The sequence below is a fragment of the Vidua macroura genome, chromosome 7 (genome assembly GCF_024509145.1).
Source record: "Vidua macroura isolate BioBank_ID:100142 chromosome 7, ASM2450914v1, whole genome shotgun sequence".
Taxonomy (NCBI): Eukaryota; Metazoa; Chordata; class Aves; order Passeriformes; family Viduidae; genus Vidua; species Vidua macroura.
The window spans coordinates 22,597,084-22,620,997 of NC_071577.1; the positions used below are offsets into that span (position 1 = coordinate 22,597,084).

Sequence of the window (23,914 nt, forward strand, 5' to 3'; positions counted from 1 at the left end):
AAGAACATTATGGAGTCTGATTATACACACATTAACCAAGTATTTGGGTGGGTGATGAAGCATTTTTTTTCTTTTATATCCTACACAATAATATTTATAATACTGCTTTCAAAAAAATATAATCCCACTGAGGTAGTCTGATTTTTTCTTTTATTTTTGTGTGTGATTTCCACAGTATTGCTCAGGCTTCTGCTCTAGTCAAGCATGTTGTTTTGCTGATTCAGGCCTTGAGAATGCTGCATTATAAGCAATTGCTTTCAAATATTTCCTTATAAAGGACAATGTGATATCATTGAAGATGCAAATAAATATTTACAGGGCATGGTGTGTTCTAGAGGCTGATAATCACATTTATGAGCTGATAAGAAGGTTGTGCTAATCCATCATGTATCTTGAGCTTCCTATTAGTTTTATTAGATTTATTGCTAGAAAGAATATCATTAACATCACCTTATTTAAAATGTATTGGTTCTTTCCTAATTTAGGGTCGTGAAGCAAAGAAGAGGAGTTTTATTAAGTAATAAGGTTTTTCTTTTAATAATGCAGTTGTTTGAGATTATATGAAAAAAAATGAAGAGAATGATTTATGGGAAAATTACTGAAAAGAATTATAGTAGTTTTTGTTTGTACTGGTTATAAATTGCACTTCTGTCTCTTGGTTTTAGCAACTATGCTGACAGAACTATCTGCAGCAGAGTTTATATGGGAAAATGCAGTTAAAAATTTGACTGCCTTTTAATTTGCACTCATAGATTTATAATGGATGCTTTCTATGAACCTTTATCTTGCTACTATTAAGTCAGTAAATTATTTAATGATGATGGATCAGGCCATTAATTATATTTTTCCTAAGTTGAATATTTGACAGAAAATTATTTTTGCAATATTTTAGTTTTATTTAATTAAGAAACTGTCTATCATTTCAATTGAAGGTTTCTTATTTCTTGGTGTTTCAGTGATATACAATAAGAGAGTTAATTCACAAGTATTATTTTTAAAAGAGAGACAGCCTTATGTGTGGATAATAAGGTGGTGTGCTAATAATGTTTAATATAGTGTACATTACTGGGTATTTTGGTTGTAAATGTAATAGAGAAAGTGAAATTTAAAATATTCTCACAATGAGATACACAGTATTTTATCTCAGACTCACAGATTTACGTGACCAGTAATAAAATTATTCCATTTAGAGGCAACATGTCTGGAACTATTTTACATAAATAAATTTTGGAAATCGTAGAGGAAGTGCAGTATGAGAAGTGAAACACGATATTTTTGGTCACAATGCAGTAACAATCATGGGACCTGAGGTCTGAGAGACGACATATTGTGTGTGCAAAAGGCAGCATTTAAAATTATCCCTGAAATTATCCATCATTCAACATGATTTTTGTTTAAAACTTCATTCACATCACGTAAAAGTTAAATATGGGGAAATAATTCCTTACAAAGCTGTATTAAGATATTTGTGCCATTTACTTCATTTCTGGCCATAGCTGCCAATACATTTTCCTGAAGAGACTGGGTTTCAACTGAAGAGTAAAATAACTAGTTTTAATTTTCAGCAATGTCTCTGAAGAAGAGAATACATGGAAGTGCCTCTTTCAAGAAACAAATCACTGTTTATTATTTATTGTGAAATCTAAAGAGTAGGGGATTTTTATATTCTAAAAATGTCACTATCTTGAAAAATAAATGTGAAAAGTAGTTGATATTAAGAACTCTCTCAACAAAATTGTATAGAAAGGTCTTCATACTTTCTAAACATGACCTTCCTCCTAAGGTCAAAGGACATGATCAGTTCTGCTCAGCTAAAAGCACAAATCTACTCAGTGCTGGAATGCCCTTTTGTTACATCAGTACCTGTACAATTTAAAGTATTTAAGTGGGAGGTGCATACTGCATCCCTTGTGAAATTCCTATGTACAACTCCTACATGTGATAAATCAGAAGAATTTCATTGCCATTATTTCTTGAATGTTGCTTTCTAATTACAAACCTTATTTCACAGTAAAAGAGAAAGTATTTTGGATGAAAAAATTACAACAGTATAACAGTACTGTCAACTGAAAACAAGTTACAAACACTATGTCTGATTATTGCATTTGGTGTTTGCATCTTTAGCAGACTATTCCTTTCAAAGTACGCTTTCTTAAAAGGGCAAAATTATGGCCAATCTTGTGTGACTGATAAACTGTATGACCTGATCAGATTTTTAATCTAGTTGGTAAAAATTTTCTTAATTTAAATTATTTTTTATCACTCTCCAGTTCTTGCAGTTTTCAGATCTAGAAGTGCTTTTACTGTAGTAAGGACTATAGTATTCCACTGTACAAAAAAGCAGTAGAATGATAGAAAAATTTGGGCTGGAAAGTACATCAGGAGGTCTCTCAAAAAGCACAGGAGACCGGAATGCAAAGAAGATGTTTCAGCTCTGGTAATTTGTGCTTTCTGCAAAAATTAAATTGTGCAGAAATTTGCCATTAAATGCCATTAAATTTACAACTTTTAAATCCAGATAGCGTGTATTTTTGTGAAAAAATACCTAGTGGACAAGAAGGCATATGTGCAGATTTCTGTTAGTTCATTTTGCTAGGAAAACTAAGACACATTTTCAATGTAATCCAGCATAACAGCAAAGAAAATGAAATAACTTGAGAGTGTGGTGCATGCAAGCTCTCCAGTATTCATATTACTCAGAATACTTCACTGGTCACATGGATCAGGTTAGTAGCCAAATTATATTTAATTGTTCCCTATGAGAAGCTAAACTGGGAAACAGAATTATAAAATTTACATGTCATTACTGTGGTTTTACTTGTAATGATGCATATTTATAAATTGTTTAAGATTTAGACTGGCATGATTTGATTCAGTACCATTTTTTACAGAATGTGTATCTAATGAGAAAAAATTGTTCTGTGGAACTTTACTTACAGAAACTAAATGCATCGAGCTCATCAGAAGGCAGCACTGTTGATATTGCTCCTCCTGGAGAGGGCGAGCAAGCAGAAATTGAAAGTGAAGAAGCTCTTGAACCAGAAGCCTGTTTTACTGAAGGTTGTAGAATAACTGTTGACTTAGAGATGTATTACTAAAATGGCATTGTTACTAGGCACATTTAGGTCCTTAAAGGTTTCAAATATGGTGTACCTTCATGTCCTCAAAAATCAAAAGAAAATATTTTTAGCCCAGGATGCTGGAAATCAGATGAAAAAACACGGTTTCCCTAGGCTTTGAGTAACTTCATATATCTGGCCGCTGCATACAACTTGTAACTAAGAAAATTCTTTAACTTTTCTATTGGTAAAATGCTTTTCAGCTATTTGAAAGGGCCCTTGAAATTTGGAAGAAATAAATATTTGTGTGACTCCATCAACAACTAGAAGAGTTACATGCCAATAGTCAAAAATATTGATTTTTTTTTTTGGATTGACTTATTTCATAATTAAGTATACTATTACCTAGTTTCTCTCCAGATTAGTTTTCTTAATTCAGGTAGTCATCATCCTGTGTGATGTGATAGCCTATTTAGTATCCTAGGGATTATTTTTAAAAATCTTATAAAATTAATAAAAGCTGCTAGTAATATATACTACAGTAAATACTGACTTTGAAGTGATTGGCTAACATCTCTTAATCTAATGCAGGTTGTGTGCAGAAATTTCCATGTTGTCAAGTAAGTATAGAAGATGGCAAAGGAAAAACTTGGTGGAATCTTAGAAAAACCTGCTACAGCATAGTTGAACACAACTGGTTTGAGACTTTCATTGTATTCATGATTCTCCTCAGCAGTGGAGCACTAGTAAGTAGAAAAAAATTGCAGATGCTAAAATATTTTGATATCTCTTAGGAGCAACAGCAAAAACCAAATTTGCTTCAGAAAGACTTGCTTTGCTTGTATGTCTAAAACTCCCTACATTTCATCATTCCAGGATAGAATGAAACTTGACCCAAACTTGAAAAAGTTTGACAATTTCATATGCACTTTTTTAGTCATGCTTTTGTCTTGCCATTATAAAATGGTGCCATTTTCTTTAAGACAAAGTTTAAACTGCCTGCCAATTTTCAGCATGTTTGTCAAGAAATTTGAGTAGAAAGGGCCATTGTTAACTGTGAATATATAGCTAAATATATTGGTTTAAGTCTTTAATTCCTCCTAGCTGATCCACTTTTTGAATTTTGCTTGTGAAAGACCAGTCTACAAAATGGAATAATTACTTCATTCAATTACTGTTTTGAAGGCAGGAGATATGGAAGAGTGCAGCTGCAAATTAAACATAACAACCACTATACAAAAAGATGTGCATTGCACACCTTTCCAGATTTACTCAAGCTGAACATTTGCTACAATATCAATGTGCATAGTTGTACATTATAGCAAATACATTGCATTTAATTTGATTTTTTAGACATAAGCTTTATCTAACTGCTTTCTAGAAAGCAATATAAACATCTGGAACAGATATATAAGAAAAGGGGGGGTTTGTGCCTATGTGAAAGTTTCTTAAATACCACAGAGGATAAAAAATCATGCTGTGAGTTTCTTTCTTTATTCATTAGTAAAATAGAATTTTTTAAATTTTTTTTTCAACTCCAGACAGGTCTCCTGTTGTTCCAATTAGTATGGTTAAAGACAGCGAACATATAAAATAAGAAAATGAAGAAAAACAAGGGGAAATATTAGCTCTTCTCTAATTATTTTTTATTCTTTATTCCTTAATTTTATCATGCATATTCTGTGAAACAGTAGTGATACCTGAATATATTTTTATAGGCTTTTGAAGACATATATATTGAACAACGCAAAACTATCAAGACCATGCTGGAATATGCTGACAAAGTTTTTACGTATATTTTCATTTTGGAAATGCTTTTAAAATGGGTAGCATATGGTTTTCAAATATATTTTACTAATGCCTGGTGCTGGCTGGACTTCCTGATTGTTGATGTAAGTACAAATTAATATTGTAAAATTCCCTATAGAAAAGTTCCTGTGTTGCAAAAATAATTCCAATTTTATTGTTGCACTGCATTAGTAATGGCCTGCAGTGATTTGGAGGTGATATTTAAAGTCCATTCATATGCCAAAAGGAAAAGGATGGCTGCCTATCAGTTTGTTCATTCTTCATGGTTAATATTTTCATACAAATGATGTATAAAACTTGAGATTTTATGAGGAAAAGTCCTAGTTTTTAAGCATGCTATGATGAATGGACTCTGACCATGCTACCTTATTCCTTAGAATATAAGACAGTTTGTGGTTCAAGTTCCTTCTTCGAACACTGCAGCTTTTCAAATGAAACAATTAATTTCGTCCAGATTTCATCTAAGTTCTCAGAACTCTCTCACTGAAAACTATCCTGTAATCATTTCTAGCAAAACCAGAAAGAGAGTGGCTATTTGATCTAAAAAATAATTGGTTTTAATGGACTGACAATCTGCAATAGCTAAATCAGCTGTGACTTGGCAGGGTTTATGATAGAGGAGAATACAAGGCTTCTTGGCTATCTTCCCAGCTGTGATACACTTCTGTGCAAAGGCCTTGCTTATGTTGTCAGAAGGGATCAAAGCTGGTTTTGCTCCCAGAATATTTTGGTCTCTTGCCTCACACATTATCTGACCCAATTCATTGACTATACATGTCCTCAGTGTGGAACTGAGAGATGGCATCTGAGGGCAATTGTGCAGTTATAGTAATTTTTGCCCATGCTGCCATATTTCTTGAGATATTTGATCTCATCAATACTTATTCCATATGTATATAGAAATTTATCATATTTGTAAATCCCACAGAAAAAAAAAAAAAGCCTAGCTAGAGTGGCCCATAATTCAAAATTCAAAATCTTCTCTTTTTTCTTACCAGCCTGAGTTAGTTTTGTTATGCAGTTAAATTCTAGCTCTGTCTTGAAAATCTACACTAGAATGAAGCAGCGTGAATGGTTTTCCTAAGAGGATGTTAATGAAGTTGGGAGATGCACTCTTACAGGATTGTGTTAAAAATTGATTTTTTTTTAGATAAACAACAACTCATGTTTTAATTATTTTTTCTGTATCTTAAACCTAACCAGATTATTCTAAGCCATACTCTGTGATTTCCTAGTTTAGCCTCATAGATGCTGTTATCTGAGCAGGCTTTCAAACTTAAAAATACATCACTATAAGTAAAGCAGCTTATGTTGCTAAATTTTTACCATAGTTTATAATTTTATAAACAAAAACATGAATAAATAAGATTGAAACTTTCTACTGCTGAAGAATTATTTTCAATTTTCTAGCAAGAAGTAAAAAATGCCTTATTGTGTTTAAGGCTAACTCAGCAATTTCTTTAGCACCATCAGCACTTTAAAGAAGCACATGAGCTCATGTTCTCTTCCTATAGAAAAGCAGACTCTGCAGTGCTTTAACTAAAGTTTAAACAGGTGTGATTCAGCAGCATTCTGCCAGTGAGAACACCAGTGCCTCCTTCTTCATTAGAAGCAACTGAAGTTAATCAGATTGTTTAATTCCATTCTCTGAAATTATTCAAGAGTAAACACAGATAGTCCTTTAGGGCTTTGACCTTCAATATCTCACATACCTGAGTCCCTCACTGTGACAAGTAGCCACAGTTGCTCTCACTGATTATGACTAAATAAGATTTTGATAATTACACTAAGAAACGTTAATTTTCAGCTCTGTCACTTTACAATTGTGACAGATGACTCTTGGTAGATCTGCCTACCTCAGTTTAAGTCTCTATCATGCCATCCTACTGTACGGCCTGACTGAAGATCTTGAGCAGGGCTCTCACTGCTAAACATTTTTTTTTTTTTTTTGGCAACAGATAGTCTATGTTAGAAGACAAACACAAATGAGAACATACAATCCTTCAATTTTAGGAGGCATATCTTTCTACCATTTTGAGTTCATTTTCATTTCTTAAAATTACTGCATCTGCATGTATAAATCTATTTATCAGTGTACAGAGATATTTACTTTCTCACGTACTGGCAACAAAACAGGTGGAACAGATGAGAGAAGACCAAGTTAACAAGACTCAGATCAGCAGAGAAGTACAGAACAGCTGTATACAATAATACAATAGAATTCCAAGCAAAACTTTGCATCCCATATGAACTGTCCAGAGGAAAACACATTTTTTTCCAATAGATAAAGTATTTCTTTGAGAAAAAACCTCATGCTTATGGTGTAAGAGCACTATCATCATGGTAAGAAAGCTGCCAATAATCTGAAATAGGCAACACAAACAAGACTGAAGAATTTTACAGTCAGAAACTAATAACTGTCAATACTCACAGTGCCACTGAAGGCTTTCAGGACCTGCTGCTACCTAACAGTTTGGAAGGGGTCTTGTTTGTGAAAGATAGGTAAGGCACAGTGCAAATTTGGGGACAAAATTTTAAAATGAAGGAGCCATTAATGTGAGTTCAATTTTATAGGACGCCTCACTCTCCCAGTGAAAGAGATATTTTTAAAATATTTGTTTTATTGTTTATTTTTAATTCATAAAATATGCTGTCTTTACACTAAGGTTTATTGTTATGGCTGGGTATCTTGTTGATTTGAGTGAATAAATGAATATTCTATTAAAAATACAGAAAATTCCATTATTCCATGTCTTGTTATCTCTGGAACATATTATGAGTGACTAAAGATAAAATGCTCTCACTGTAGCATCACAGGAAAAATAAATTGTATTAATGATAATTATTAATAATAATTAATGTCAATTGTTAATATAATGGCTGAAAAATACTGTTATGTCTAGTAAGTGAACAGACTTCAGTTACAGACTAAGAAAATTGGTAAGATTTTCTTCTTAATATGCTTATAAATCACAGCAAGTTCCATATATCCATTAAAGCAATAAAATAATCCTTTCCTTTGTTAAAAATAATTACATTCTGACATGAAATTCAGTTGAAAGGTCGAGCAATATGAATTCACTAAAACACTATTTTCTGTTAGATAATATACACAGCAACACAGCAATGAATAATTGATTTCTATTTACTCTTGGACTGGCCTTCTTAGACATGATCTTGTAACTCCTGTGGTTTTTTTAACTGTTCTTTATGCATATAAGTAACACAGAAAACCAACTTTTCATATAATGAGCAAAATCTTACCACCATTACCAGTGAATTCCTATTTCTGTACAGTCTTTGAAGAGTTCTTTAAACTGAGGCAAAGAAATTAACATTTAAGGGATTTTCTTAAGGACCAAAATAATATGCCTATGTTCATGTACATGTCATCTATGCTTTTGGTGGTAGAAATGAATAAAATATGAGTCAGGCATGATTTTTCCCCACTCCTGTCTCCAAAACTGCTTGAAGAAAATTAATTCCTTTCATATTAATACTGTATAAAGCTCAGTTCCATTAGAGAAGAAAAGTAATTACTCCTTACTTAAGTGGATTGTCTTTTAACAAAATCCCAATAACATGTATCAGGAGCTTAACACAGTTAAAGATAATAAAGCTCTTGCTGCTGTAAGGTGAGCAGCTGTTAATATCTATCCCATAATATTTTCCTATACTTAGAAGATTTAAAAAAAAAACAGAGACTTGTCAGGCAAGTGAGAAAGTATCACCTCTTTCAATACATATTTCCAAGATATCCTGGTTATTGTTGCTATGAATTGTTTCAGTTAGAAGTAATATTTATAACAAATATTTGTAATTAGCTACTACAATATTTAGTATATTTTTAGTGTTTATAGATATTCACGATATTGACAGAAGTTAATAAAATAATGAAATGTATTCAGAATTTTAAATTGTTTGGAAGGTTGAACCTTAATGAAGTTCAGAAAGTATGGCTATTTTGTTTTTAAATATTCCTGAAAATTTTATCTTTCACCAACAGTATGCTTCCATATGACTGTTAAACCCTATCCAACCATAACGGATAGACATTTAATAGCATATATTCCATTTTCAACCATGCCTTTATAAGACCTCTTGCCTTTCCAGCAAGTATGAAAATGGTGGCATTCTACAACTTGTCACTGTTGATTTGTTGTTTGAATTTCTATTATTTTAAAATAAACACTGTAGAACTATTTTTAATTTTTTTTTTCTGTATTTGATAGGTCTCATTGGTTAGTTTAATAGCCAATGCTCTGGGCTATTCTGAACTTGGTGCCATTAAATCGCTACGGACATTAAGAGCTTTAAGACCTTTAAGAGCCTTGTCACGATTTGAAGGAATGAGGGTGAGAAAAAATGAATGAGTCTGAACAAATGTATGCATACAAAAATTAATATATTAATGGTTACACTCATGCTTTCTTCAAAGAACTTCAACATGGGAAGGCATGCAAAAATGTGTGGAAAAAGGCCTTTCAACATGTCCTTACAAACAAGATCAATGTACATCTTACATTTGGAAATTAGACCTTGAGCTCATTAAATTTGCCTGGTCACTGCTGCATAGTTGTGTTTTCCCAGCCCCTGACTGTTAAAATTTCCATTGATTTGTGGATGTAGAAAAATAAAAGGACATGACAAATTTTACAGTAGAGGGTTGGAGGTTTTTTCCTGCAGTTTATCTGTGAATTTTTTTTACTCAGTTTCCATAGCTAATTTCAATTCTGTGTTAGTTTGTCAGTGGTTCAGGATGGAACACAATTAGCCAGAAAACAAAACCAACCAACAAAACACACCAGAAATGAAAGCTTCACTGTATCTCCCTACCTACCTGCCTGGGGAAAAAAAATCCCACAGTAAATGCTGTAGTATTAGGGCATGGTTTTTTGAAAAGACACCTGAAATAAGGATAGATTTGGAAGTACAGAGGGGAGAGATGGGAAATCATTTCCTCAGCTAGAGACTTTTCCCTTCATATTAATGTAAAGAGAGCTAAAACCCTCCTGTTAAGGAGATTGTAGTTTTCATATTCTGCCAATCTGAGAAAAACAAACCAACCAACCACAAAAAACCCTCCCGGAAAAACCCTATTATAAATGGTAGCAGATCATGCTACTTACTGAAAATATTGATACATAAAAAATTAAAAAGAAAATGTTATTGAGAAATCTCCTTTTAATCTTTCACCTCAAAATATCCCAATACTGCAATACATATTTATAGTTCAGTCATAGGTCTTCATTTGCCAAATAAATAATGTGGTTCCTCTCTGGGCAAGGCTGCCAATATCCTAGAGGTGGCCACACCTGCCAGTGTAGGGAAGTGTGTCCTGTGCACATCACCATCACCACTATGTTTTACTTGACTGGCAATACAAACAACACATGAAGTATCTAATAAATAAGCAAAACTTCTATTGATGCTAGCCTACTTTTGGTCAACTCAGTGAAATGAAAAATACTACCTTTTTCAAAACCACACACAAAAGACTACTGCAGTCTCTAGTGATTTCCTAGAAAATTGTTGTTTGAATATGTGCAACTTTCTTTTAGTTGAAGTACAATAACTAAGAGAAAACTGTTGTCCAAAGGTTTAATCTGGTCTTTTATTGCCATTTGCCCATGCACAGTAGCTCAAGGGAAATAAATGCAACCAATTAAAAAGAAAAAGGATATGTGTAAGAGCAACTATAGTGACCCAGGCAATTAAAAACCAAGACTTAGAGCAAATGCTGTTAATAACGATTAAATTAGATATCCTTAATTTTGTTGCATTCTGTGTGGATACTAAAATACACTGATGCCAATATATACATAACTTTTCTAATAATAAAATCATTAGCAATGAAAGTTTTACATGCAGACATTGTTATTCAGTCTTCCACATCATCATTCTTTGAGCTTTTTCTGGTTTATTTTCTAATTATAGATTTTAATTTATATTGCTGGAATTTAACATTTATTTCTCTCTTTTTCTCTAGAGCACACAAATTCTAAGAATTCATCTTGCTACTAACAGGTTTTCTTTTGCTTTTTTTTTTTTTTTCAGACTTTTGCATTGTCTTTGTTTCCATATAATTTTATTTCTTATTTTTTGCAATCTCATTAGCATTTTATTAAACCTCATTAAAATTTCCCCCCAAAATTGTATTGTAATATTTTAGCTGTCCATCCCATAATAATACTGTTTTGACATTTTTAAAGTATTTTCAAGTATTTTTCATTTTCTTTCCATAAGCTAAGTGGCTATTTTGTCTAATTTGTACACTAGGTGGTTGTAAATGCCCTTGTAGGAGCAATCCCATCTATCATGAATGTATTGCTGGTATGTCTTATATTCTGGCTAATCTTCAGCATCATGGGAGTAAATCTTTTTGCTGGAAAATTCTATCACTGTGTCAACACCACAACTGGTGAGATGTTTGATATCAGTGATGTGAACAATTATACTCAGTGTGTGGAACTCATAAAAAGCAATCAAAGTGCCCGATGGAAGAATGTGAAAGTAAACTTCGATAATGTAGGAGCTGGATATCTTGCTCTGCTTCAAGTAGTAAGTAAATGTATATATTTTCTTTTTGCTCTTTTTAAAGGTATCTAGGAAAAATGGGCAAGTTAGGACTGTTAAGTAGAGGAATAATTTCTTCATAGCAATAACGTACAGCTCATGCAACTCTATTACATTGTTTCTTGTAATTTTTTTTTAATTTTAGTAATTTTCCTTTCCAAGACTAGAGAATACAGTCTCACAATGATGATAATAATTATGTGAAAATAGTAAGTAGAAAATTAAATAATCTCTTTATTGGTGTACAGTATAGAACTAACATATTCCTTAATGCTTATTAAAGAGTCATTATAGTATACTAAATAAGTATTATGTTACTTATACATTTAAATAAGTATTATCCTTGTGAAGTACTGGATATTATTGCATAGCATATTAATTCCATTATTTCCTATTACTTATAAAAAATCTGTAAATTGCATTTCTCCTTCAATTGCTTATCTTATGCACTGTGTTCTGAACTGCCTTTATTCTAAGGACTGAGCATATTTTATTTGTGTCAAAGAAATAAAGACCTTAGCTCTTTACAGGTTTCTTGGTTAGAATGGAGCTTCTAAAGCTAGGATCTGATTCAAAACACAAGCAAGAAAGCATGTAATTGTATTTAGGTGATTGAACTCTGTAGAATCACTTGTCTATAACTCAACATACAGCTTCACTGAATGAAAATATTTTTACAGCTCTGATATTCAAAGTTATCTAAGAATTATATGCTTGTCCCTTCTATCTCAGAGCAGGTCAGTATCTCTAGCTGACATTAATTCCAAAATTAACTACCTAATTAAAATGTTTTGCCTGTAAAGGCAATGTGACTCTTATGTGCTGAGTAGTAATACTGAATGATAACTGATTCTCTGGCTTCAGATCTCATTGCTACCATTGCCTCTGAAGATTATAAGGAAAACTGCTTCTCTTGAAGCTATGTATAAATGTCATCTGTGTCACACATCCAGACAATCTAGGTCTTCAATAACTACTTCACTACTGTGAACCTTTCGTTCTTCTTCTCGCTCTCTTTTTGGTTTTTTTAAATTTTTTTTTCATTCTGATTTTTCATAATTTTCCTTTTCAAATATTCCTTCTGACCTTTATTTTCCCCACAGAGATTAAGGGATCTTTGAGCATGTTTTGTGTCACATCTTCATTTGATTGCCTCCATTAACATTTTCCCTTCACTCTTCTGTATTTATCGATCTTATCTAACTCTGAACCTTTCCAAATATTGCCATGCAAAGTGCTCCGAATGGCTGGCAATTGCCAACTGAGCGAGAAAGATGTGTGAAGCTTGGCTGGAAACACACCTTCTTAGTAACTGGTATTGCACTGCAAGATTCAGGAGGATACGAACGCTTCCAGAGTACAAGTTTTCTGCTGTGGAAACTGGCAGCTGTACCAAAGTACCAAAGCCACTTCTGGCAAGCACAGATGGAAATCAACTCCTTGGGATAGTTCCTATCCTGAACCTCCTCAGAAGGGATGCTCTTTGTTCATTTCACAGGCTTTTTTAGCTCTTTTTTTCTTTATTATGTATAAGCTTGGAAACCCTGGCTAATGGTTGCACACTCACACTTTCAACTAGCATGTCACACCAACTTTGGTGTTCCTTAGAAAATGGACATCCTGCATCCATTAAAATAAACTTCTTAGAGTAATGATGGCAGATCTTTTTACTCTTTACTTGAAAAAAGTCCCTATAGGAGCTCAGCCAAATTTTTAAAGATGTCAATTACATCTCTTTCACAGTTCACTTTTTGGTCTTCTGTAAAACAAATCTCTCAGGAACCAACATATATTTTTACTTTGAACAGTCTATTCCTTTTAGCTATGTGGGATTAAAACATTTCTAAAAATATCAAGTCAGTTTAGACACAGGAAAAAAACCCATTCAGACGCAGGTTGATTTCTGTCCAGAAGTTATATTACTGATTCCATCAGTTCATGTTGTAAACTTAACAAAATGGCTGTGGCCATGAGTGATTCTAGTAGATTCTACCTACATATCTCCAGCATTAATGTCTGTCTAAATCTATCTTTCTTCATCTGGAAAGTAAACATCTGCAGCTCCAAACATACTGTCAACTTGTTGAGATCTTCAGAGATAGTTTTTAATATTATTTGAGTAACTAAAAAGAAAATTGTTAAAAAAACTAGTATTGCTACGAAAAATATTTATGATGACTGTGTTGTCAAGTGTGGCTCAAAAATTTAGAAGTGATTTTATTAAAAGTGGAGGTCCAGAGAAATCAATAATCTAGTTATTGTATGTATTATGATATTTTTATGGAGAAGATAAACAACTTTGTTTTATTATTAGGCTACTTTCAAAGGATGGATGGATATTATGTATGCTGCTGTTGATTCACGAGACGTAAGTGTAAATCTTTCAAAGGTCACCTGTTGATTATTTTCTGATAAAGAGTATAACATTTAACCAGCTACACACACAACAAAGAATTATAATCAGCATCAATGCATATTTTTTTTGAATCTCAGAATTTTTACTGGAAAGAATCCCACTTCCTGCTGTTTAACCAAAAAATCTAAATTAACTTAAGTGGACTTTTTTTTTTTTGGAAGGATAAAGTTAATGTAATAGAACAAGAATATGTTTTTGACAAATTCTTTTGGTAATCATAAGTATGAACCAATTTAAGATTATATGATGCAGTTATTCAATATGGAATACATTAATTGGGTTTTATAATTTGCAACTGTGCATTTTGTTGTTTCCTTAGGTTGAGTACCTATGTTACCTAGATATTTTAGGGCAATTAGATTTTAAGCCTGAAGATCACCTGTTAAGCTTTTTGGGGATTAGAATTTTATTTTGGCTACAAAACTAATGCTCTGTTTAATTTACACAAATAGTCATGTTAATGATATCGTCTCCCAGAGTAAAATGTCCTGTTTCATTACCTTTAGCATATCTTTAGCATAGTATCTTTCTACACTCAAGATTGTTGTGCTGTAGAGGTGCAGATGCTGGGATGTGGCATCCAGAAAAATTGAGACAATAACAAAATCTTCCTTCAAAACTTCCTCAATTTAATGGATTTCACAAAGCATATATTCTCTAGATATTTATTGAAAGCATCTGTTCCTAGCTGGATGTAAGAACACTCATGCAGGACCAAAAGAGTTCCAGGGAGATTTAGGAAATAGTAAAATTTATTGATTCTGTTGCATGATAATATACTGAACACAATATAAAATATTTAGATTTCTGCTAATAAAATTTTAAGTATTAATGACTGCTCTGCATGCCATATTGCTTCTTTCTTCTATATGAGGAACTTTGTATATATATACATACACAAACATATCTGTGGGCACATTTACTTAAAAATTTCATATGAGCAACAATTCTGTCAGCTTCCAGTTCTCCAAATATTGATTGGAATGGACACGTTGGATCTTTTTAATAAATTAGTGCTGTTCATAGCTTTTCTATCTGAGACGACATATACTTAATTCTAAATTATACGTACTGTTTTTTACATATAGTATTCTCTTGGGTAATAATTTAATAATTTGTTTTATATTTTGTAGGTAAAAGATCAACCTAAGTATGAGGACAACTTGTATATGTATCTCTATTTTGTCATCTTTATCATATTTGGATCATTTTTTACCTTGAACCTTTTCATTGGTGTTATTATAGACAACTTCAACCAACAAAAAAAGAAGATAAGTATTTAAATTATTTCCATATTGGTATTAATTACTAGTTATAATGAATTAAAAAATTATTTCTGTAAGGCTAATAAAAGTCAAAAGGTATTTCAAGATCTTAAATAAAGTGTCTTTTTTAATAATAATCTGTGCTAAAATCTGTGGATGTGGTTCTGAATTTTGCATTCTTTGCCTTTTAAGAAGTAAAAAGTTGGTTCATAATAATTTGCAGATTGAGTAAACAGTTACAATGAAGACGTGAAAAGTCAACGTGAATTATTGGTTTGATTAGATGCAATATTATCTGGCATTAAATAATTTCTTTTTCAATTTACTATAAAGAATTAAGATAAATTAAGGTACATTCATTATAATTATTCTTACAAACTCTTGATGCTTAATGAAGACACAATATGGCATTGTGTTGATATAATGAATAACAGATCTGCAAACTGATTAAACAATAAGTCAAATAGACCTTGTATGAATAAGCTTGTAGATATAAGTAAAAATATGTACATAAGGGTTTTTTTCTTCTAACACTTCTATGAGAATGAGATTAATTCATTAGACACAAATACAATCTATAATTTCCTATCAGTACTAAAACAAAGATATACAGGGAATGGTGGTTTCTTTCTGTATACTTTTAACATACAATTATGTTTAAAATAATTGTATTGATAGTGAATACAGTTCAGTTTTAAAGAACTTTAAAATATAAAAATACTAATAAGTACATTTAAAATATTTTGAAGCCTCACAGTTTTTAGCTTTCAAATGCCAGGGTCATTATAAATTTTTGTGTGCTGTGAAAAAGCGGTTTCATATGATTTGGTTTTTTTTCAATCACCAGGTAAAAAACAGCAATACCAGACAGAATCTCTGGTAAAAAAAACTGTGAACTACACAAATTTTTCCTTGTGTAAATATTCTTTAGCTTCCTAAACATGTCTGGGGTTACTATCAATTTTATGATGCTTCAGGCTGTGGTAGCCAATTTAGCAGATGGTGACATTGACATTCCATCCCAGTGCTTCCATCTGACTCAGTGCAGATTCATCAATAAGCACAATTTACCTATACTGGAAGTCAGTCAGTCAGTTGCACATCTGACTGGCAGCATTTGCATCTTCAAACAAAGGCTGATTTGAGTTTGTCAAGGTTGGTTCCTTCTAGTGGTGTTTTAATTTGCTATGGCATGACATGAATTACTTTTCTTAATTTTACATCAAAGGGGGGGGGTTGCTATTAAAACCCACAGATTAGATACTAATACACTCTCCTAACACAACTTCTGCCTCAAAGTTATGCCTCTTTTAGACCTGTCTAACTGTAATCCTAAAAATCTATACAGAAGATAGGCCATGTAAGGCACAAGTCACGCTCCTATTCACTAAACATATCCTAATCAGCAAGTTATTGAACAGCATCAGTGGAGCAAGAATTCTTTTAGCCATTTCAGCAAAAGCAAGCATGAAGACATTGGAAAAACTCAACTGCAAAGCTGACAAGGCATCAGTAATGGGTTCTTCCTGTGTGTTAGGAATGTATATGAGCATCCACCCTGTAAACACCTGAAAAAACCCTTCCTTTTTTATATAAATTAAATATAATTGTAATATTATATTACAGGGAGACATACTGTAGATAAATGTTTTATGTGTGGACATGATACTAATTAATTTTGATATTGTTTCTTTACTTTGGAGGTCAAGATATATTTATGACAGAAGAACAGAAGAAATATTATAATGCAATGAAAAAATTGGGATCCAAAAAGCCACAGAAACCTATACCGAGGCCAGTGGTACGAGTAATTTGAGTTTTACACCCTTAATATTAAATACTCATTTGGGAATATAGTCTAGTCCACAAGATAAGGTTATAGGTCTGGAAACATTTTTTCCATTTATTTTCTTGCAAAGGTAGAAATTGTCCCTTTTTGAATCCATCAGATTAGATAATTAATATTTTGTTTAAAAACATACACACTGAAGTATGGACAAAATTATTTAATAATGATAAATTTCAAAATTCCCTGCCTAAGTCCTGGAAAACCACAATTGTTTGGCTCATCTATTGGTTCTTTTTACCAGGGATAAACTTCATTTTCTGTTTTTTCTCCTCACAGAGAATATGTAGGAAATGGGGATGCACTGGCCCTTGCTGCTGAAGACAGAAAGGGGCACTGGTAACCTATTGGGAAGGACAGATGCAGCAAATCTTACAGAATAAAAGAATGTCCTAGGGAGTAAAGCATAGACTAGGATAAATTTGTCTCTAAGACACTACTCTTGTTATTTACTGAACTCCTACACTGTTTAAAAAAATAAAATACTTGTTGCACCTTATGCACCAAGTGGTTAAAAAAAACTCTCTAAGGAGAGACATATGGCAAAAAACACTGAACTAAGTACTAAAGAAAAACTAGGATATAACAGTCTTGGTGTGTTTGAGACATGTGTCTTCAGCTGCCCAATGATCTCACCAAGCACAATTAGTTTAAGGAAGAAAGAGGGTTAGCATTCTAAAACCATCTGGGAATAAAGATAAGAAAATTAGCTTTTGTTTGGCTAGTACTCTTGCTAGCTTGTAGCAATTTACACCACCTATTTATCCCAATAATATTAACTATCATTGTTATTACTCTTATTATTGCAGTGTTTCCCTTCTTGTCTCTTCAGCCAACAGTGGTGAACTTCTTGATTCACTCTAGCAAGATGGGATATAAACCAGCATGTGTTGGGCTTATTGCCTCTGTTGTGAATGAGTCTTGCTCTGCACTCCTAAATCTTGAAGGGAGTTGTTTTCTCAATTGACATTTTAAAAGAAAATTATTTTCACTGTATAAACTATATTCCATCTTTGTGTTTACAGAACAAATTCCAAGGCATGATCTTTGATTTTGTAACCAAACAAGTATTTGACATCAGCATCATGATACTCATCTGCCTTAACATGGTCACAATGATGGTAGAAACAGATGATCAGAGTAAAGAAATGGAAACAATTTTATCCCGGATTAACCTAGTGTTCATTGTCCTTTTCACTGGAGAATTTGTCCTGAAATTGATTTCACTTCGCCATTACTACTTCACTATAGGCTGGAATATTTTTGATTTTGTGGTTGTGATTCTCTCCATAGTAGGTAAGAGCAGCTCCCTTTTAAGAAAGAACTAGTGGAAGAAATAGGAAACATTTGTTTCAAGTATGTTGATATTGATTGTAGAATTTCCTTTTTCCTATGACTTACATGTCGATTCAGATCTTCATATTATCTAGCATACAATATATGTAATGTTGCATAAAAGATTTTTATCTCTCCCATTAGATCCACTGTCATTTTCCACATCAAAAGACATTATGGAACTGTTTGGCATATTAGGTTAATGTGTACAAATATGAAGAGGAATGTTTAGTGGTATATGCAAACTAATCACAGATTTGCTTTCAGTACTAAATCTGAAAATTATGTGACATGGGTGAGATAATTTTACTTTTGCTAACTAAGATTTGTCAGTTAAAATCTAGTGACTGTCCAAGGTGCAAATGAGTGACACATCTGAGAAAGATTGTGCTGATAAAAGGTAGATCTGCTAAAGAAATCTCTGACTTGCAGAGATTAAGCCAATATCATCCTTCATAAAGAAAGGGCTTAAAGGCTCAGCTTCAAGAATTAGCTGTATCTAAGACATAAACATCCCTTTCCCAACCATTTTAATAACTACTGAAAGCTTAGACAGGGACTACCTACTTGCTACAATCAGTCTTTATTTTACTTATTTACCTTCTCTAGGATAGCATTTCAACATAAGATGCTTTCACCTTATTAACAGCTTTCAATAAAATGTAATAACTTGTATAATTTTTTGTGATAGCATAGATCACTACACTGATTATATTGGAGATAGCAAGAACTCAATAATTCTATAGGTAATTAATTAATTTAAAATTTTATTTTAATTATTCACTTCTTTTCCTAGGTATGTTTTTAGCTGAGATGATTGAGAAGTACTTTGTATCTCCCACACTATTCAGAGTCATCCGGCTTGCCAGAATCGGTCGAATCCTGCGCCTCATTAAAGGCGCTAAGGGAATCCGCACTCTGCTGTTTGCTTTGATGATGTCTCTTCCTGCTTTGTTCAACATTGGGCTGCTGCTCTTCCTGGTCATGTTCATCTATGCGATATTTGGCATGTCCAACTTTGCCTATGTCAAGAGGGAAGTTGGGATTGATGACATGTTCAACTTTGAAACGTTTGGCAACAGCATGATCTGCCTGTTTCAGATCACCACGTCCGCTGGCTGGGACGGTTTGCTCGCCCCAATTCTCAACAGTGGGGAGCCAGACTGTGACCCCCATAAAGATCATCCGGGGAGCTCTGTGAAAGGTGACTGTGGCAACCCTTCTGTTGGGATTTTCTTCTTTGTCAGCTACATTATCATATCCTTCCTGGTAGTGGTGAACATGTACATTGCTGTGATTTTGGAGAACTTCAGTGTTGCTACTGAAGAAAGTGCTGAACCCTTGAGCGAGGATGACTTTGAGATGTTCTATGAAGTCTGGGAGAAGTTTGATCCCGATGCAACACAATTCATAGAATATAGTAAACTATCAGATTTTGCAGCTTCATTAGATCCACCTCTTCTCATAGCAAAACCAAACAAAGTCCAGCTTATTGCAATGGATCTACCCATGGTGAGCGGTGACAGAATTCACTGCCTTGACATCTTGTTTGCTTTCACAAAGCGTGTTTTGGGGGAAAGTGGGGAGATGGACGCCCTCAGAATACAGATGGAAGATCGGTTTATGGCAGCCAATCCTTCCAAAGTCTCCTATGAACCAATTACAACCACACTGAAACGAAAGCAGGAAGAGGTGTCTGCTGTCATCATTCAGCGTGCTTACAGACGTCACCTCTTAAGGCTAAAAGTTAAACAGGTGTCTAGTATATATAACAGAAATAAAAACAAAGAAGGAGATGGACACATTATAAAAGAGATAATTATTGATAAACTAAAAGGAAACTCCACTCCAGAAAAAACGGATGAGAGTTCTTCTACAACTTCCCCACCCTCTTATGACAGTGTAACAAAGCCAGACAAAGAAAAATATGAAAAAGATAAAGCAGAAAAGAACTACAAAGGTAAAGACATCAGGGAAAATAAAAAATAATGATCTAAGAATTTTGTTAATGGGACAACTTGTTTACAGTCTTTAAGAATGAATCATCAACAGGACTCCTGCAGGAGATTTATGCCAAACTGACAGTTTTTACACATATATATGTGTGTGTGTGCGTGTGTGTGTGCGTGTGTGCTTATATATACATTATATATATACTTAAGGTCAGTGCCTATAACAAAACAGTGAACCTCTATCATCAGACTGTGACTCTGTTCATCAGGGTAAAAAACTTGACAAGAGGTTACTGTTTTCACTACAGCTGACACTGCTAAGAATAAGGGAAAAGGTGGCTCCATAGAGAAGATGGAGCATGAAATGGGTGCGAAAGGATACTTTATTTCCACAACATGTAGAATAGTAATTCTCTTCACTGTTTGTAATGCAACTGCCACATTTGTCATATTTTTACAAAAACTGTATTAGTGCATTTATCATTTTCTAATTCACAGGTTGTTTACTATTACATGTGACTATTTTTGTAATAGGTTTTATTTTGGGGAAAGAGGTATGAGGACCAGGAGTTCTACTCTCAGATTCTCTATAATGTACAGACAGGAGTGATTTGCATAGACATGCTGCACTTGTCAATCATGCATAAATAAAAATATGACATTGCACAAAGCCGAAGATTTTAAGAACTTCCATGTTTCAGGGTTGCTCTTAAATTTGAAGTATTTTAACTACTTGTATGGCTGCATCCAGATTATGTGCATCCAGATTAATGTGCCTGGAGAGTCTCCTCTAATTCACAGGATTCTGCAATGACTTATTTTTATGTGAATGACTAAACATTAATAAGTTCTTGTTTATGTTAAAATATTTACAGTTCAAAAAATATTGTGCAGTTTCTGAACTGGAAAAATAGCTTCACCAAAATGTATCTGGGAGTTCTTTTGTTTTGCTTTGGTTTTGACAGCTCTTTTTTTTTCCTGGGCTATTCTTTGGTTACTGTCTTCTCTCATTATCTCCAACATCCAGTGAATCCATAAAATACCCTTTTCCATGTAAATATTAACAGTATACTGTTGTGCATATTTGAGCATAGAATTAAATGGCTTTGCTGCATTGAATTGCATCAGATATGTACCACAGTATGGTTAATTTGCAAGACAACAGGACATGTTGTATTCTGTGTTGTAGATAGGAGAGTATCACTGATGCATATCGATGATGTTGCTGCTGTACCTTGCTCCTTCACTGTCCACAGTCTCCACTATAGGAAGCCATGTGTCAGTGATGAAGTGAATCAAGTTGTCCAACCAGACCTCATTCTTTCAAATCATTAAGCAATAGTTTGCAGCTATTTATGAGCTTTTTTAGTTTTGCATTTTAAATTTGAAGTGGCTGCTATGTCGTGTAGAATCAGACTGTACAGGCCATATTGCAAACCGTTAAACCTGTTGACAATGTGGTTAGCATATATAAATAATGTAAAGAAATACCATTTGGCAACAGTTCTGTATGTAAGAAAAGTGTCTTCAAGTTTAGATCACTGTTTCTTATATTTCTTTCCTCATTCACTTGGCTTATTTTCTAACCACAGTAATTCCAAACTGGCATCATCACACTATGGGGGAAAAGTGTGTATTTGTAGACTATCTTGTTTTAATAATATATTTGCATATATTCCAATGTGAAGTAAATTGTGTAAATCTGGAACCCAGCTTGTTTCCAAATAGTTACAGGACATAGCAAGGAAAGCATTAGGGGAATGTGCGAATTTCTACACTATTTGCATCAGAAGTTCCAAGATAGTCTCATAGTTGATTAAATCCTTGCTATCTTGCAGTGTCTGTTTACATAGTCTACTCTTATTCTTTTTTGAATCACAGTTCACTAGGCTTGTACAAATAAAATATTTCCCAAGAAAAAAATGGCACATTTGTATAATCGAGGACATGAGGACATTTTGTGTTTCATACACAAGCTAACATTAAATGTAGAATCTTTCTTTTACAAATGCTTTGGACTTGTAATGTGTTGGTGAAATGCATGCAAGAAATTGTTATTATCATAAACAACGCAAACAATATTACATATGAGCCAAAAAATAAAGATTTCTTTTTTTTTAATTATGTTTATTTTGCTATGTCTCTGACCTTCTGTTGGTTATAGCAAGACAAAAACTGACATTGGTGTGAATAAGAATTGCTTTCTTTTTCCGTGTAGCTAAACACCTTATTCTTCACATTTTAACTTCTATGTAAAATAATTTTTTAAAAATCTGAGAACTTTGATCAAACTGAATTTATTTTTACTTCTTTGTTATCAGCATATTGTCTGGGAATAAAAAAGGACACAATTCTACCCCCAAAATGGCTATCAACCCTCAAAAGCCCTTCTCAGCCACAAAGGCACTGCTCACTACTGCTACCAAAGCTGCCCATGTTTTATGATCTTAAATATGCAAACAAACTTTCCAGTGAAGTTTTTTTGTTTGGTTCCATTTAACACTTAGCCAATGGACTCATTGCAAACAGATAAAAGTTGGTTTTAGTTGTCTAGTGATTCTTTTTATTCCAGTAATTCTCAAAATTAATAAATACCATCTCATCTGATCTCACCAGCAAGGGATAACACTGACGCTGAGCTGTGACAAGTAGCGTTCATAACCAAAGTATCTGGATGTTAAACGATAACACAGTTTGACTTAATATGGATGCCATCAAGATGTTCAAGGGTAGAAAGATTTAGGACTTTGAAATACCACATTATCATATTAGCTAATTTAAAATTTATTATTATACTTCAAAATTAACAGTAAGTAGAATATTCCTGGAGTTTTCTCACTGGCATGTTTTCAGTGTTCCTGATATTACTGTGGATATTATGCCTTATCAACCATATTTTGGCTAAATATTGAATTTCTCATATAACCATGAAATAACTGATGGAACATTGTAACACTAAAGTCTATCAAAATCTCTAATACACTGAGCATCAGCAGTCACTGCAGCTGTCTCTGAGTTGGACTAGCATGCAATAAGGAAGGCATACTTCTTCACTGGTTCATAGAAAATGCTAAGTTGAAAGGGACCCACAAGGATCATTGAGTCCAACTCCTGCCTAAGAGCATTGTCCAACTCTTCTTGAAATCTGTCAGACTTGGTGCTGTGACGACTTCCCTGGTGAACTATGCCAGTGCCCAACCACCCTCTAAGTGAAGAGCCTTTTTCTAATATCCAACCTCAACCTCCCCTGACACAACTTCAGGCCATTCCCTCAGGCCCTGTCACTAGTCACCACAGAGAAGAGATCAGTGCTGCCCCTCCTCTTCCCCTCACAAGGAAGTTCTAACTGCAATGAGGTCTCTCCTCAGTCTCTTCCAGGCCTAACCAAGTGCCCTCAGCCACGCCTCATACGGCTTCTCCTCAAGGCTCTTCACCGTCTTCTTTGCCCCCCTTGGGACACTTCCCAGTAGCTTCAGATCTTGTATTGCAGTGACCAAAACTGCACATAATATTCAAGGTGAGGCTGCCCCAGTGTAGAGCAGAGCAGAGCAGGACAATTCCTCCCTTGCACAGCTAGCAATGCTGTGCCTGATGCCCCCAGGACATGGCTGACCCTTCTGGCTACCAGGGCACTGACGACTCGCCAGTGACCAGGA

The 23,914-nt window shown here is 33.7% G+C and overlaps 1 protein-coding gene across 13 annotated transcripts in view; it reads left to right on the forward strand.

Annotated features, from left to right (window-relative positions):
* LOC128810373 (sodium channel protein type 2 subunit alpha-like) overlaps positions 1-22,382 on the forward strand; it is a 54,894-nt gene extending 32,512 nt beyond the window's left edge. For all 13 annotated transcript variants that reach the window (XM_053983183.1, XM_053983173.1, XM_053983171.1 and 10 more), the window contains 10 exons: positions 2,940-3,060; positions 3,651-3,805; positions 4,778-4,951; positions 9,101-9,223; positions 11,148-11,429; positions 13,759-13,812; positions 14,994-15,131; positions 16,822-16,926; positions 17,997-18,267; positions 19,103-22,382. In XM_053983183.1, the coding sequence (XP_053839158.1) occupies positions 2,940-3,060; positions 3,651-3,805; positions 4,778-4,951; positions 9,101-9,223; positions 11,148-11,429; positions 13,759-13,812; positions 14,994-15,131; positions 16,822-16,926; positions 17,997-18,267; positions 19,103-20,295 (2,616 nt within the window). In that variant the 3' untranslated portion in view covers positions 20,296-22,382. The remainder of the gene's footprint in view (positions 1-2,939; positions 3,061-3,650; positions 3,806-4,777; positions 4,952-9,100; positions 9,224-11,147; positions 11,430-13,758; positions 13,813-14,993; positions 15,132-16,821; positions 16,927-17,996; positions 18,268-19,102) is intronic.
* Positions 22,383-23,914: the final 1,532 nt, after the last annotated feature.